General features: G+C 41.6%; 1 protein-coding gene across 1 annotated transcript in view; it reads left to right on the top strand.

Moving 5' to 3' along the window:
* The window catches only part of PDE6C (phosphodiesterase 6C), a 40958-nt gene that overhangs the window by 13517 nt on the left and 9447 nt on the right, over positions 1 to 17994 (top strand). The window contains exons 10-14 of the mRNA XM_032836198.1: positions 1085 to 1153; positions 5918 to 6064; positions 6304 to 6411; positions 6803 to 6912; positions 12614 to 12701. Of these exons, the coding sequence (XP_032692089.1) occupies positions 1085 to 1153; positions 5918 to 6064; positions 6304 to 6411; positions 6803 to 6912; positions 12614 to 12701 (522 nt within the window). The remainder of the gene's footprint in view (positions 1 to 1084; positions 1154 to 5917; positions 6065 to 6303; positions 6412 to 6802; positions 6913 to 12613; positions 12702 to 17994) is intronic.

Below are 17994 nucleotides of genomic sequence, written 5' to 3'. Positions count from 1 at the left end.
TTGGTTGGAATTGGACTCTGCTTAAAATATAAAAAAAAAAATTTTTTTTTAAACAGTTCATGGATCAGTAGGAGCTAGAGGAGTGGCAGCTAGATTCAAGTGTGTTAGTGAGGAAAAAATATTTCCAGGAAGGGAAATGTACCAGTCAGCTATTACCACATAATGCTGCATAACAAATATGTCAGTGGTATATGACAACAAACACCTATTTCCTCCTCAGGCATTGGTGGGTTGATCAGGCTTCAACTGATCTTAGTTGGGCTTGGCTCTAAGCTGTGGGTTTGGTTTGCTCTATGCATATATCATTCTTCTTGACCAGCAGCTACCTGAGAAGTGTTCCTCTTATGGTAATGTCAGAAATGTGAGAGTAAGCCCAAGTGTGCAAGTTCATTTCAAGTCTTCACTCAACATCACATTCACTCGAAGTCTCATTGGCCAAATGTGACCAAGACCAATATCATGGATGATGGGGAAGCAAGTGGATATTTACTAACAATGTTCTAATCACCACCACATGAAGGGAAGATATAACACACCCACTATCTTTATTCCTTTTATTTCCCTAGTTTTTGGAGTGTGTGTAGGTGCAGTTTTCTTGTTTTTTTTTTTTCTTTTTTTCTCATTTTGGTTTTGCTGAGTGGTTTGAAAGTTGAGAGAAATTTTACTTGACAATTTTGAGATGTTAAAAATAATAAAATCTAGGGAGGATGAAGGGAAATTATTATTAACTCATAGAAAACAAAGGAGAAAATAAAAGAACTCATAGAAAAACAAATTTTTCTCTCTTTCTTGCCTACATACAAACAACCTACATTTCTCTCTCTGTCTCTCAGACAGTCACTGTTACATTTTACATTTGGGGGGAAGAAAGAAATCAATTATATTAGGGCTTTTTGTTTGTTTGTTTGTTTTTAGGAAATTCTTCATAATTATACTATAGGTCTTCTTTGTATCCAGAATACATCTTTGCATAGAACTCATTACAGCATATTTTAAATACATTTAAACCAATTTTAAGAGTAGAGGAACCAGATAGAAATTTACTTTATAGGAATCTCACACCCTCAATCCTTTTACATTTTAGAAAATTAAAGAGAAGTTAAATACAGATGTAATCGAAGACTGTGAAGAAAAACAACTTATCACAATTTTGGTAAGTGTTTCACTTCTATCCTTTACATCTTTTGAATAAAATATATTAGGATACATGTTCTCATTTCTCAAGTAAGTGTTGACTTTCCTCTTCTCTGCCATCTTTAAAGGCTAAAAAGAAAAGAGATTTCTTATAAAGAGTGATCTTCTGGTTCTCTGCATTTCTTCCTCCACAAAGATAATTTAGAATCAGAAACCAGATTTCTGAGATGTCTGGGTGGCTCAGTTGGTTAAGCAGCTGCGTTCGGCTCAGGTCATGATCCTAGGGTCCTGGGATTGAGTCCCGCATCGGGCTCCTTGCTCAGTGGAAAGTCTGTTTCTCCCTCTGTCTGCTGCTCTCCCTGCTTGTGTTCTCTCTCTCTCTCTTTCTGACAAATAAATAAATAAAATCTTAAAAAAAAAAAAAAAAAGAAAGAAAAAAGAGGGGCGCCTGAGTGGCTCAGTGGGTTAAGACTCTGTCTTCAGCTCAGGTCATGATCTCAGGGTCCTGAGATCGAGTCCTGCATCAGGCTCTCTGCTCAGCAGGGAGCCTGCTCCCCACCCCCCCACCCTGCCTATTTGTGATTTCTCTCTCTCTGTCAAATAAATAAATAAATAAAATCTTAAAAAAAAAAAAAAGAAAAAAGAAAGAAACCAGACTTTCACATAAGGAAACACAGGCACAGACTCTAAGGATATCATGGCCTTATTTATTTTAATAGTTTTGGATTGCACTGTAATCACCCCAGAAGACATGACAAAATCACAGTAGAATGTTAGACCCTCTGAGGCACAACTGTCTTCTGCCAGGTCTGGTTTCTTCCTTCTGGAACTTGGAGGAATTTGATTCTTTCTTATGGTTGCTATTGGGCCACCCCTATCATGTCCGGTTGCAATAACTTCTCGTCTTGTCATTAATACTATATTTGATTCTAGGTAGTTTTGCCCTAAACTTCTTTGCCATAGACATTTTTGCTGCAAGCATTTCAGGGCAAGCATTTTTGCTGCATAACTGATTGGTTTGTAAGGCAATCTTGCTGTAAAATAAAAAATAATAGTTCTTATATTATGTAAACCTAAAAGAAATTTTAGTGAAAAAAGAAAGTGTGACGCCAAAGGAGGAGATAAATCAACAAGTAAATATATATATACATATATATGTGTGTGTATATATATATATCTTATGTATGCATATAATATATATATACACACACATACATATTACTCTGAATGAAAGACTTCAAAGACAAGTGCACAGAATAAAATCAGTTATTTGCGCCGTGTTGCCATGATTCTACCCTATACATTTAAAATATATTCAAATATTTTTTATTTTGCAATAAAGTCTCTTTCATTTTGTTATTCATTTTTTGGTGTGTTTCATTACATCCTTTTAAATTAATTTTTAAGTAGGCTCCATGCCTAACTTGGAGCCCAACACGATTCTCATGATCCTGAGATCAAGACCTGAGCTGAGCTCAAGATTAGGAAGCTTACCTGACTAAGGTGCCCCTCATTACACTCTTTTTAATGAATGTCCCTCTCTTATTTTTTGTGATTTTATTTTTTACGGCAAAAATTGCCTTGTAGCTAATTAGTTATGTGGCAAAAATGTTGGCAACGAAAATGCTTGCAGTGAAAATGTAATCATGGTAAGTGGAGATCATAATTTTGGGGGAACCTCTCTGAAATATTTGTTTGAGTTCCTAAGTTTTATGCAGTAATGATTTGGGATGAGCCTAGAGCAGATTTTATATTCAATCAGGTGTTTCTTCGTAAAGCTATTGGTTCTTTACCCATTTTATTGCTTCTCCAACATAAGGTCCTTTGTCCTTTCTCTAACTGGAGAACTAGCGACCTTCTACAATGTCACAGATGCCAATGGCAGCTTTGCTTTACAAGGAGGACTGAGGTAGCCTGCACCAATGCAGGCAAAGGAGGTGAGGCAAGTCCTCCCCCTGCCTTCCTTCCCTCCTCTCCAGGACACATCAGGAGGCCCTGCACCTCGCAATTACACCGTAGACCCAGAGAGGACTTCCCAGAGAAGGACCTCGGTCACCCATCCTTAATTCTGTGTTTTTCCTTCAGTCAGTAGTTAGCAAGGCACACTCTACCATCCGGAGCACAAAAGGTAGTATGGTCTGGTCATGAAGCCGCGTTCCTTTTTTTTTTTTTTTTCTTTTTTAAGATTTTATTTATTTATTTGGCAGACAGAGATCACAAGTAGCAGAGAAGCAGGCAGAGAGAGGGGGAAGCAGGCTCCCCGCTGAGCAGGGAGCCCGATGTGGGGCTCGATCCCAGGACCCTGAGATCATGACCTGAGCTGAAGGCAGAGGTTTTAACCACTGAGCCACCCAGGCACCCCAAGAAGCCGTGTTTCTTAAGGATAAAATACAGGCAATCACACGGCCCTGCAGGGACGAGTTTCCAGAGCGTGAGCACCAAAGGCGCAGGGGAGGCCAAGGGCCTGTTTCTACTTGCGGACGATGGTAGAACACAAGATGGGAGCTGTGGCAAGGAGGCTTGAGGGGAAAGCAGGATTTGTCTGGGCAGAGGGTGAAGCTGGGGGCCTGCTCAGGTGCCCAGGGGATCCTTCTGGGAGTAGATGGAGTGAGCCAGCCTTGAAAGGTGCCATCAGAGCTGCTCCCAACTGCCCTCATCCCAGCTTAGCGGGGAGAAGACTGGCCATTGGGTGCCCAGAGTTCCTACTTATTAGACCAACCAAACCAACCAAACGCGTTTATTTTTTATCGACCCTCTGTACCACATATTGTAAAATAGCTGTTCTTCAAATTCTTTAATTTTTGTACTAAACTACTTTGATTGGTTTGCCTGTTACTGCAAATGAGACCTGGGGGTCATTCTTCTGAGAACTTCTTCCTTGGATTCTGGCTAAAATGCACACTTACACTTTAGTGTGACCGAGCCTTTAAAACATTAAAATCATTTTCACATCCTATCTTCACTCTATAAATTGTAGGGCTAAGACAACCTCCAGCAGGGAGTCTGTGTGGCCCGGGGTACTCCCCACCATACCGCTTTAACCTTCTCTACTCTGATTTTTAAAAGATGTGCTTATTGTCTGCCTCTCCCCACGAGAATGCATGTTTCAGGGACAGTGACAGTGTCTGCTTTAGTCATCCATAATGCCTACAACACAGATAGAAACTGATAAATGTCTATTGAATGAATAAATGATGAATGCATAAGAGGAAAAGAAGAACCTACATGGGCAAGGAACCTGGGAGTGTTTGGACAGAGAAAGAAGGTGACAAGAAGGAGTAACGAAGGACATAGGCAGGTTCTATGAGAAACAGAGAAGGGTTTTTGTGAGCTGAATCTTCATTAATTCTCTGTGAGGCAGGCAGATAAGATTAGCATTGCTTTTCAATTAAGACAGCAAAGACAAAATTGTTACTATTGTTCGTGTTTCACAGATGAGAACACTGAGGCTTGTGCAGTCTGGGAGATACAGCCAAACTGAACCCAGAACTAAAGGCTAGTCTCTTGGCTCTAAACCATTGCTTTGGAGGGCAAAAAAAAATCATGTATGCCTGATGTGACCAGTCTGAGACTAGCCCGGGTGAGAAGGCATCATAGGGCTCTGAGAGACCTGGGGAAGGGAGAGAAGGGCGAGGGGGAGAGATCAATCCAGACTGAGGGCTTAAGGGATGAGAAATCATAATTTTGCTTAAAACAGCCATCTACCATTTGGTATTGAAATTTGTATAAAATAGAGCATGAACTATTCCTCCTGGGAAACCATAACTTGCTGAGCAACATGGCCTTAGCACAGTGTCAGGACTTAGGACTGGCTCAGTAAATACCCATTGGACCGAATTGCTCCTGTGCGCTTCCGGTGGACCCATGTCACTCTTCCTAGCTTCTTTCTCCCTCCTGGAGCTTCTTCTCCTCCCATGGGATGGTCTCCTCCCTGCTTTCCACCAAACCAGCTGAGTCCACACATCCTTCCAGAATCTCTCTCCCTCTAATTCCCCCTGCAGCCTGCCTTCAATCTCTACCCCCAGCCTTGGGCCCGGGATGTTGTTACACTCTGTGAGTATTCTAAGCTCCCACCTTTCAATGATCTATATTAGAAATATTAGAAATATTTCAATGAGCTAAGTTCCTTAAGGGCACGATCCCTATTTTTATTTCCCTGGCCATGTCAGTCGTCACGGGCCAAGTTCGCTGTTTTATCCATAGTCCTTGATCTAACAAGGCGCGGGGTGAATGAGGCGTCATTCATCCCACAGACATTTCCCAAGCCCCTCCCTGGCACAGGCCTGCGGACACCGGGAGCGGCGGCAAATAAGACATGCACGATCCCACGTGGCAGAGCCCGCAGTCTGCGAGCAGGTAAAGAGCAGATAAGAATGAATGAAGTGATCGTTCACTGTTCGCTAAGTATTTCTGAAAGAGGAGAAGAGAGAAGTCGAATCCTGAAAATGGACCAGGCTGCTGCAACAAGACCTTTTCTTTAGCATCAGAAAAAGAGAATGGCCACTGGAGATGGATTCAGAATTGAATTCCATCGCTCAGAAAGTTTCTTAATAGAGCCAAGTCTCAGCGTCACCCTCTGGAAACTGGGGACGATGGTGTAGGCTTGTTGGGGGGATCACACACAGCCTCTGCATGGCCCTGGGGTCAGGTGCACAGAGGCTCGGGGGGCTGCACGTGGTCCCCTTTCATGGTAATTCTGCTTTACACCCCACGTGAAATAGGGGAGAGCAGGGTGGGGCGGGGGAGGCAGTTAATCCGAAGCAGCCCACCCTTGTCTCCGCAGAAAGAGGACCTGCCAGACCCACAGGCGGTGGACCTGTACGAATTCCGTTTCAGCGATTTCCCCATCACAGAGCACGAGCTGATTAAGTGTGGGCTGCGGCTGTTTTTTGAAATCAACGTGGTGGAGAAATTCAAAGTACCCGTCGAGGTCAGATAGCATGTAATTGAAAGTAAGGTGTGATGCCATTGCTGCCCTTGCCTGTGTTTCCCGTGGTTCAAAAGATTAACTTCCGTTTGGGTTTTCAATGATTATTAACTTTGTAAATATATCAGCTTGAGCCCTGCAAACAGGACCAACCTATCTTTTTAGATAAGATGGTCACAGACCTTCTGATCTTTAGAATTCGATTCCAAAGTCTGAACAGAGCTGTCTTGTTTGGGCGGCAGGTTCTGACCAGGTGGATGTACACGGTGAGGAAAGGGTACCGCTCCATCACCTACCACAACTGGCGGCACGGCTTCAATGTGGGGCAGACCATGTTCACTCTGCTCATGGTAGGTACAGAGAGTTGCGAACCGCAGGAAACCTGCACGTTTCCCTCGTGAGCACGATGACAAGCGGCTGTGGTCCATGGTTTTAGATAGTAATTTTGGATCTTATAAGCCCCAAACGCCCCTGTAGATGATGCCAGGCAACATGGGTATCTCTGGGCACATGGTTGGATGAGTACCGTGGCATTCACATACTCATGGCCTTAAAGGAAACAGTCAGGAACCTGCTGGGTTTTGTAATTGCTGGGAATGAGCTGCAGTACCTGAGATGTAAAGCCTATTTGCTCTACAAACCGGGCAGGCCATCTTCTCCTTTGCAAGCAGGCCTCAGTGCGCCCGCTCAGAGGTGTATATGTCTAAGTAAATATATATATATACATATGTGTGTTTTTAGACAGGAAGACTGAAGAAATACTATACGGATCTTGAAGCCTTCGCCATGCTCGCGGCTGCCTTCTGCCACGACATTGACCACCGAGGCACCAATAATTTGTATCAGATGAAGTAAGTGACGAGTACTGGTGATGTTTGAAGCCGTCTTGGGGGAGAAGAGAACTTGTCTCTTAGCCTGTCAGCTCTTCTCCATCATGTTCAGGAATCTCAGGGTCACGTTCTGTTCCTTCAGAGCATCAGCCCTCATGATAATGTCTGCTCTTTCTCCCTGGATGTTTGCAGCCTGCAGCCCCCATCCCCTATGGTTTTCATCTCCAGACGTGCTCTGCCTTATTCATAAATACTGTGACTCCTTCTCTCTTCAAGTGCTTAGTCAGAGTATGGAATTCATATATGAAAGTGCACCAGGCTTGGGCTTACACGCACACACACTTGTGGAACACCCCAACCAGAGGGCGTTCCTTCCTGGGCTCACTCCCCTTCCCTCCCCTCCCGAGCTCTCCTACAGCTGGCTTGGCACCTTATCCTCGCTGCCACCTTCCCCTCCTGCCCCAGCCAAGGGCAACAATGAAGGTGCAGTTTCTCAGCTCAGACAGATGTGGGCTCACTGGGTTCACAAGTGATTTACACTTTGTAAGCCTCAGCTTCCTCATCTGAAAAGTAAGAATTGTAGCAATGGTAGCTAACAGGTAAGATCCTTGTAAAAATCAAATGAGATCATGCATATAAAGCATTCCACTCCTGGTAGCCTCCGGACAGTAAACAAACACTAAATATTATTATGATGTCACTGACACTCTTCAAAATTCATCAGCAATGCCCGTGGCCAGCTGAGCTCCTTGATCATGGCTTTTAAGCTGCTCTGTCTGACTTAGACACACTGTATCCTCATCTCTAACATACAACCTACCCCTCTCCAGAGGCACCAGGCATTTAGAGAGAAGTCTGGGTTTGTGGGGTCCAACCACTTCCTGGTTGGGGGAGCTTGGGGAAGTCACTTGGTCTATTTGCAATTCCATTTGTGAACCACAGAAGGGGCACAATATCTACCTCTCAAAGACTGTTAGGGGACTCAAATGAAATTACATGTATCTGAAACTACACAGAAGGTGCTCAAAAAAAATCTACTCAGTGAATGAAAAGCACTCCGTGAGTGGTGATGTCAGTCTCACCTTCAGCAACTCCAGCTATGGGGCTTTGTCTTGAAAAGAGGATTGGCTCTGTGGCTTCGGGCAAGGGACGGATTCCCCTCCAGAGATCCCCGTGCACGTGGGCCATTCTGCACTCCTGCATGCCAGTGTCCTGACAGTGGCTGGGTTTCCTTCCTCTCCTCTGAGCACTGGTGTGGTAGTCACCTCAGATCTACTGAGTAGCCAGGGTGTGCTGCCCCGCGTTGAGAACTTGGCACTCATCGCCTCTTTGAATTCTCCTAGCGCTCCTACATGGGTGCTCCTATCACCTCCCTCTTTTACTGAGGAAGAAACAAGCTCAGAAAGGCAAAGTCCATCTTGCCAAATTGGATGTGGCGTCTGGCCTCCAGGAAGGATGCAGCAGGTCTCTGCTTTGGCTGGGCGTGGGGTCTGTGTGTGTGCTCCCATCCATCTGCTGGGGGGCACGCTGAATGTCTCCTGCCATTTCTCTCTGTAGACTGGAGGGCAGGAATATGAGGCGGTGGAAAGACTGGGACCCGTGTACGGGTTTCTTCGCTGCGGGCAGCTTAGCATGGGTGTCCTTGGTCCTGGCAGCTCTGCTATGCCACCATGATCAAACACAGCCTTGCTGCATGCTGTCCTTCAATCGTGATGCTCACTGAGGCTCTTCATATCCCCATTGTTCTGGAAGAACTGCTTAGGAGTCCACAGAGCTATGGAGACATGATGTTGGCATGTTCTTGAGAAGGTGGAATGAAACACGATTATTACTCTCACATTGATGGTGACAAATCAGCTTGCCATGGAGGGTGACATGAAGCAGCAGGGATCACAGATGACTCTGCTTCTTGGCTGGACCTTGTGCCCATGGTCTGATTTCTCGTCTCTAGAATGTCTGGCCCCCTTGTTTCTGGTTTCCACCCTCATTTATTAGCCTTATAGACTACCCACTGATGATGCCTTTAAAAACCTTGCCATTTTCAGATTTCTGTCGTTACCTCCAGTTCTCCTACTCCCTTTGGTTCCTTCACTTTTCCAGCCAGTTTGTTTTCTGCTTCACTCATCTCTAAGCTTACTGATTTCTTTATCCCTTTCACCCCTTTTCCTTGTTTAGTTTTTCGGTCATCTTGTCTTTCTGCCTCTTTTCTCTCTTCCGTCTTCTCCCTGAAGAAATGCAGTTACTGGGACAAAATATGAGGAATGTTAAAATTTATCTTATCCCCCATCCAACACAGGCCTCTCGACTGCCTTCCTCCCGACGTCCTCGAGTCCATATCTGGCTTTTCCCCTAATGGCCCACAGGACACACCGTTTTACTTTTAGATGATTCTGATGGTTGGATGTTCTTCATGATACTGAACTGAAATTGGTCTCCCAATCACATCTGTTTGTCCTGTTCAGGTTTCTCTCTGGAGCTGCTAGGATATGTATAATTTCCGTACCACAGATCATTCCTTCATATAAAAGAGAATTATCACTCCCCCCTCCTCCTTTCCCGGTGGAACACACCCAGCTGTTTAAACCATTTCATATATAAAGTTTCCACGCACGTCATTTTTTTGGCTATTCTTCTGTGAATCCAGTCTAGTGTTTTTATGTCATTCTTTAAATGCAGGTCTTGGGGCTTAACACAGTAATCCAGACAGGATCTGAAGTGTTTTACATTTAATCTTAATTAAATTTCATCTTCTTGATTCTTCATTTCACTCTTAATTGGAATCACCTTTGCCATACTCTGTCAGCCAATGGATTCATTTTTTTTTCCAGTTTTTTATCATTGGAAAATTAGTCATGATTTCCATTAATATTCATTCAAGTCACTGGTAAAATTATGCATCAGGACAAGAGTAAGGGCAAAGTTTTGGGGCCCAGGACTGGAAACCTGTTCTCACGGTTTAAGACAGTCAATTAAGCCCACTCATTGGGCTCTGCTGCCCAGCTGTGTGAGCGGATACACTCACTGTTCCAGGACCTACTGCAGATATCCTGAGGCGCCCTGTCAACTGCCTTGCTGAAATCCAGACACAGGGGTTCTGCGGCCTTCTGCCCCCACCAACCCCGTTACAGAAGGGTCCATAACATCAACCTGGCCCCATGTATTCCTTCTAAACCTGCTTTGGGATTTCCTAATGATTATTCTGTAAGTGCTTACAAACTCTGAAATAGTTTCAACTGTTTCAGAGATAAAGGTCAACCTTCCTGTTCTGTCATCTACATGTTGTGTCATTTTCTGCTTCTTAAATTTTAGGATAAAATTTACTTGTATCCAGTCTTCAATCATCTCCTCCACCACCTCAGAATTCTCTAGGGAATACTTACGGTGGTGGCCCTCTCCCCAACAACAGTCCTCAGATTTCTTCAGGACGTTGGGATATTACTCGTCTACCTTAAAAGAACCCCTTTAGCACTTTCTTACCAACACTGTCCCTGGCTGGAGTCTTAATTTTCAAAAATCATTCTTGAAAAGTCCAGGAAAACTTGTAGGTTGGCTAGTCAATAACACCATGATCTCCTGCTTGAGTTTCTCTACTTTCGTTATTTTCTCCCTGGATAGTAGCACAGTCTAAACTAGCTATTTTCCATCCTTCAAGCTTACTGTTGGCAGACTTCCAAAATACAGAAAATTATTGATGGATGGTATGATTTAAAAAAATATTTTTTTCTTGGTATCCCATGGAAACTTTTAATGACATCTCTGAAATTTACTTTAAAAATATATCTTGCTAAATTAATTTTCTCTCCAAATACGTATATACATATGTGTGTGTCTATGCATGTATATAAATTAATTCTTTTTCTTTTTACTGAACCATCTGTGAGTTGCAGACATCATGACATTTTACCCCAAAATGTTTCAGCACACGTATCTCCTAAGAATAAGGGAGACATTTGCCCATAGAGACAAAACATGATGATCATGCTGAAGAAATTTAACATTGGTACACTACTATTATCCAATATAGAATGTTTATTCAAATGATTCCAATTTTCCCAATAATGTCCTTCATAGCTTTTTTTTTCCCCTTTAGATTCAGGATCTAATCAAGGATCACCCCCTGTGTTTGGTTGTCCAGTATTTTTAATCTCTTTAATCTGTAATAACTCCTCAACCTTCTTGTATCTTTCTGAATATGGCCATTTTTTAGTCTAGGCCAATTCTTGTGCAGGAAAAATCCCTCAATTTGGATTTTCCCAGTGGTTTCCTGCTTACCAGATTCAGGGTAAACATTTTTGGTGGGATTTCTACATGGATAGTACCCTTCTCAGTGCATCAGGAAGCCCATAGTAGCAATTTGTCCCATTATTTATGAGGTATAGTTAAATTATTTATGGGCAATATCCAGGAGCTCTCTTTAGGTAAAGGTACATTTTCTCGTTTGTATTAATAAATAATCTGTGAGGTATTATTCTGAGATTGGGTGTATCTCTAAATCCCCAGAAATCTTTCTTGACTGATACTTTTAAACCTAAAGGAATTAAAGACACCATTCTTTTCTGACCGGAATCGAGCTTCAATTAATTTTTTTAAATCTCCAGTGCTAACACAGAGGAGGTATTTAAATATGTCCTAAAATTATGATCAATTATCATATTGTTCAGACACTGTTCCCTAACTAGAGCATGTGGGTTACCAGACTTGTTAGTGACCTGTTACTATCTCTTCTACTCCCTAAAGTTCTGTTCTTTCTCAAATAAGATGAAACTTCTCTACTAAGGCTGCCACTCCTATCTCTGATTTCTTCCTTTCTTAAAATTATTTATTCATTCTGTAGTTCTTATAACAAATTCTTCATACTACTTGTGTAGACCTTTGACCTCAGCCTCTCTCTATCACTTCCTCTCTCTACCTTTCATTTTTGAGGGCTTCCCCTTCTCAAACAGAAAGACTTGAAGGAAGACAGGGCACCTAAGACTGCAGTCCCCACTTATAGAAAGCTGTGGCCTCACAGTTAACGAATGGGAAGTTTAACTTAAAATTGATGTCCCTGTCTTAGAGGAGAAAAAAAAATGATCACTTTATAATCATTTTTATTTTGGTTCCTGGAAATTCTTTTTCTTTAGTCTTAAGATTTTATTTATTTGAGAGAGAAAGAGAAAGAGAGAATGAGAGCGGGGTGTGGGGCAGAGGGAGAAGCAGACTCCCCACTGAGAAGGGAGCCCAAAGCAGGGCTCCATCCCAGAACCCTGGGATCATGACCTGAGCTGAAGGCAGAGGCTTTAACCCGCTGAGCCACCCAGGTGCCCCAGTTCCTGGAAATTCTTAATAAACATTTTCCATGTAAATGATCTGTGGGCCTTCAAGAGGTTTGTTCCATGTTCGGGGAGTCACAGGCCAGTGTCATAAGCTCCAGGGAACCTCAAGATTTTAAACTTAAAGATGCAGGGGATGAACCAAACTTCCTAATTTAAATAATTCAGTCATTTTATGCATTCGACAAATTAGCTTTCTTAAAGAATTTTTTTAAAGAGTGTTTCTCTTTAAAATGTTCTAAATCTAAAAAATTTGGTCCCAATATGTTCCTTTCGATCATTTCAAGGTATTAGAGGAGAGGGAGAAAGAAGAAATGGAAAACATCCTCAGAGAGTAAAGACTTTATACTGTATGGACTTCCATGTAATCTCTAAGTTGCTGAACTTACGGCATATCCTCTTCCTCCTAGATCCACGTCTCCATTAGCAAAGCTTCACGGATCTTCCATTTTGGAGAGGCATCACCTGGAGTACAGTAAGACTCTCCTGCAGGACGAGGTACATGAGCCCTTCTCCAGCTCAGAAGCTCTGGATCAAAGCACTAACCCACAGAAAATGCCTAGAAAGAGGACGGCCTTGAGTTACGGCACTTGGCAGCCTATCCCCTTATTGTAGTCAATTGCTAGCAATGCCTATTTTGCAAGAGTTTTGAACAACCAGGCTGGAAGGAGCTGAGATAGAAAAGAGCCATAGGAAACCACAAAATCTCTGTGGGTCTGTGGAGAAAGAAGAAAAATCTATGGTGGATGTGAGAGGGACCAGTTCTCCCTAAGGGATATATATATATGGAAAGGGGAACGTAGGCTACATAGCCAATGATTTTCTTATTCACGGGGCACGCCCTGTGAGGCTTTGTCTGTACCGTTGAGGAAGTCAAGCTTTGGTAGTGGAGGTAAGCAGGAAACCACAGTACAAAACAGAAACAGACAACTGCGGTCAGAGAGGCACTGGTAATGCTGAGATTCTAGAAGGAGATGCCACATTCAAGAGTGGGTAGGGCATAGGGGAGCAAAGGGATGGGGTCAGCGACAGCTTTGTGCAGGAAGCTTGGTCTTGAATTCACTTTGATTTGCACATGTCACGTGTTACTAACATTCCATAGGAGGCTGTCATTCTTCTTTTTATCAATTTTATTTAAGGGGTATATAGACTTGGGGGAAAGTGGATATATACTCTAGTTATACTTTAAAAAAAAAAAAAACCTCTTGAGAAATTCCAAGCTAAAACTGATTAAAACGAGTCATTATTATATGGAGGGAAACATTTTGTCATAGCAGAGAACATGTTGGGAATCACACATGCTCAATCCGGAGAAATAAGCCCTTTGGCGGGGTGGAGCTTTTCTCAGTTTCTGTAACAATCTTTTATTAAAGGCTCAGGGAAGGAACATACAGATATATGCCTGAGCCCAGAGATAACACTAAATTCTCCCAAGTAATGTAAAGCAAATGGGGAAACTTGTAAGGTAGACTGACCAGGCAGAAAGGTGGAAAAGAAAAAAAAAATAGTTGAGTGTTTTTAATAGCCTGTGATTGATTCCACGCCCAGACAGGGAGACCCAGACCCAGTGCATCAGAATTCACAGGGAGAATTCACACGGAATTCACGAATTTATCAGAATTCACGCAGGTTGTTAAAAAGTTCCTGGGCTTCATTTTGCACTTCCTGACAGGGTTTTCTGGGATTCTGGCCCAGGAATTTGCATTTTTAGTTTTTTTTAAGATTTTATTTATTTATTTGAAAGAGAGAGTGAGAGAAAGCATGTGTGGGCGAGGGTGGGGGAGCCACGGAGGGAAAGGGAGAAGCAGACTCCCCGCTGAACAGAGAGCTGGATGCCATGCGAGGTTCAATCCCAGGACCCCCGGGGATCATGATCCGAGCTGAAAGCAGACACTTAACTAACTAAGCCACCCAGGCGTCTCATACATTTTTAATGAAAATGATAATTCTAGTGTACAACCAGAACCTATCCCTGCAGTAGGGTTTATAACATAAAAATGATGATATTATCTGTTCTATGAAAGTTAAAAGGAGTGGAATTGAAAGTAATTCAGGAAGACAAGAGTAAATTCCTGTTACTAATTTGTTATGAGTCTTTGTTGGGACATCTTACATTTTTGAGTAAGAATTTTCCCTACTTTTTATCAATTTTATTTAAGGGGTATATAGACTTGGGGGAAAGTGGATATATATTCTAGTTATACTTAAAAAGTATATGTAGTGTCACTGATTATGTTACACCACAAGCTGGTAGTGTCGAATATAATTTATTTTTTAATTTTACATGTCCCTACAAAGCAAAATATATTTTAAGAACTTCAACCAAGAGGCACTGGGATAGCTCGGTGGGTTAAGCCTCTGCCTTTGGCTCAGGTCCCTGCTCAGCGGGGAGCCTGCTTCTCCCTCTGACTATGGCTCCTCCTGCTTATACTCATAAATAAACAAAATCTTAAAAAAAAAAAAAAGAACTTCAACCAAGTATTTAAATGCTTAACCTTGGAGGTTGGGGGGGGGCAGTGGAGGTGGGGCTGGGGGGTGGTCTTCCTATCTCCTATGGTTTTCCTTTCTGGAATTTAAAGGTTTAAAATAGACTTGTGGTTTTCCATCTTAATTTTTTTTTTAATTTTTATTTACACTGGAGTCTAAAATTGGTTTTGATGGCTATATAAAGGCTTATTATTCTTTCTAAAAAGTCATACTGCATCTGGGTAATCCGTACCACCTTGGCACGGACCTGTTGCTATCCAACCTGCTAATTGCAAACTTACAGGGCCTGTAAATAGAGTCGCTAGGCAATGCAATCACAGAGCTTTTTATGAGCAGGCAAATGGAACACTAAAAAAAAAATGAAATTTTTAGCCATCAGATGTTCTTTTTACACTTTTGGGAGACAATGTTGTTCTTCCATTTTTTTTTTTTTTTTGTATAAAGAAAATATTTGCATTAAAAGCATTTAAATAAGATAAATCCTCATGATTTATATAACAATTTTGGCATTTTGTGGTCATTACTCATTTTATTTTGCATATTAGTGAGGCTTTGAATTAAAATGTCCTTATGTTCTAGTAGAGTGGGATTCACTATTCTGAGGATTAAGAACCACCTGAATTCTAAACCAGACAGAAGTCCACTCTTTTACCTGAGTCAACAGGTGGAAAAATGCTGGTCAAATTTGTAAAAGTATAAATTTTAACGCCATCCTGTATTGTAGAAACAACAAAATGAATTTCTCAGCTTAACTAACAGGAACCTTGTTATTATTCAAAACACTTCTTTACAGAGTCTATAATTCTACTTATGCTTTCTCATACCAAACCCATCGTATACAAAGGAGTGAAGAAGCGGTGAAATATCCTGTGTTTGGTCCCAGTGAGCCATGAACATGTTAGCAATCTCTTTTGATGGGTGTTGCAGGTACCACACTGAAGGCTGGAGCAGCCTGTACTCTCTCCTGCCTCACCTCACCTGAAAGCCCTACTCGGGATGAAATGGAGTCACTCCTGCTTATTTTGGTGGCCCACTCAGAACTGATATACTTACTGCCATTTTAATAGTCAGGGAGAAGAAACAGACTCTCTGTGGGCTAGTGAGAGCCATTGTGCACACTGGGGCCCACAGGAGTCAGCTGGGAAACAGGCCTCCTCTCTTGCTCCCGTGCACCTGTTCCCACCTCAGGTTTTCAGCACAGTCTTTGGGGAAACAAATGGGATATTATATATGTACATGTTTTTAAAATCAATGACCTCATAGTGGTTGTAAAAATTATACTTGCCAATATAAAAACTCAATGACAGGGAAAAATTCAAAAACAAATATTAAAAAAATTATTTCAAATCCTATCACTCAGAAAATAGCTATTTTGTTACCACGTGATGAACTTCATTGTGGCCACACTGTGAGTATACAGGCAGGATGGAAACAATTTTAGAAAAATGGATTATACTATCCAAGCTTTTTTAAAAGTCAGAGTTACATTTTTAAAAGCAGCTTCATTGAAGTATAATATGTGTACAATAAACTCTACCCCCTCAATGTGTACAGTTTTATGAATTTATATAATTTTATACACCTAAGAAACCACCACCACAATCAAGATATAGAACACTTCTATCACCCCAAACCATTCCTCATTCCCCTTTGCAGTGCATGCTGCTCTCTGTTCCCAGCCCTAGACAACCGTTGAAACACTTTCAGTCGCTATAAATTAGTTTAGATTTTTGTAGATTTTATATAAATGCAATTATACAAGTAATTTTTTGTGCTGCCTTCTTATACACAAAGCAATAATTTTGAGATATGTCTGCATTGCATATATCAGTAATTCATTCCTTTTCATTGCTGACTAGTTTTCCATGTATCTTTATTTAATTCTATTTGAATTTAATGGAAGAAACATTTTGGAAATGGAAGGAATTGCAGAACTTTGGACACTGTGTCTTTAAGCAAGAGATACTAGCTCTTAAAGAGCCCTCTACAATGAACAAATTTCTCACAGTGAGAAATTGTGAAATTGTGACAAACTAGAGCTCAACTTTTAGAATTTTGATATTTTTGAAACATGAAGCAATTAAGATACTTCTGCTTCTTCCCAGATCTTCACTTCTGTTTTGTAAGGTGTTTATTATCATTACTATTTCTTTTACCATTATCAGTATTTATAAAATTCACATGTTGCTTGATAATTTCCAGAATTGTTTACCCTTTTTAAAAGGATGATTTTACTTAAATTCCAGTTAGTTCCCATACAGTGAAATATTTGTTTCAGGCATACTATGTAGTGATTCGACACTTACGTACAAGGGTGCTCATCAGAACAAGTGCCCTCCTAAATCCGCATCCTCTATTTCTCCCGGTGCCCCCACCCCTTCCCCTCTGGTAACCATCCGTTTGCTCTCTGTAGTTAAGTCTGTTTCTTGGTTTGCCTCTCTCTCTCTCATTTCCCCCCCACCCATGACCATTTGCTATATTTCTTAAATTCCACATATGAGTGAAATCATATGGTATTTGTCTTTCTCTGACTGACTTATTTCACTTCGCCTAGTGCCCTCTAGCTTCAACACAATTGTTTATTCTTTTTTTTTTTTTTAAAGATTTCATTTATTCACCTGACCGAGAGAGAGATCACAAGCAGGCAGAGAGGCAGGCGGAGAGAGAGAGGGAAGCAGGCTCCCCGCTGAGCAGAGAGCCTGATGCAGGGCTCAATCCCAGGACCCTGAGATCATGACCCAAACCGAAGGCAGAGGCTTAACCCACTGAGCCACCCAGGTGCCCCACAATTGTTTATTCTTAATTCTACTCTTAAATGGGCCCTGTACTTAAAATTAATCCTTTTATTATGGCTTCTCCATTCACCTGTATTTTATTTTGACTCACACCTCGATTGGCTAGGTTTTTGTCAAATGGCAGTTTTTCCAAGAGAGACTAATCTAAGTACATGTTTAAGAATACCTGTTTTGTTACATTTGTTTTTGAAGATCAGTTTGGCGGGACATTAAGGTCTTGCATCACACTTCTTCTCAGAAATTGAAGAACATTGCTTCACTGTCTTTTGGCGTTGAAGTGTTGTCCTGAAGAGCTATATGGCCAGTCTTTTTGTCTTACATATGACTTGCTTTTTCTGCATAGATGTTCATCTGATACTTAATTCTTCATATTTTAGTAATGTCATCTGGATGTCTTGGTATTGATCATCTTGTATTAATTTTTTCCTGCTCTAATCACGGACTCTGCCTTATCTAACAAAAAAAGAAAGAAAGAAAGAAAGAAAGAAAGAAAGAAAGAAAGAAAGAAA

Source organism: Lontra canadensis, unplaced genomic scaffold (genome assembly GCF_010015895.1).
Source record: "Lontra canadensis isolate GAN:19392208 unplaced genomic scaffold, GSC_riverotter_1.0 scaffold3, whole genome shotgun sequence".
NCBI lineage: Eukaryota > Metazoa > Chordata > Mammalia > Carnivora > Mustelidae > Lontra > Lontra canadensis.
The sequence above is the reverse complement of the archived record's forward strand: the minus strand, read 5'-3'. Positions and strand labels throughout refer to the sequence as shown.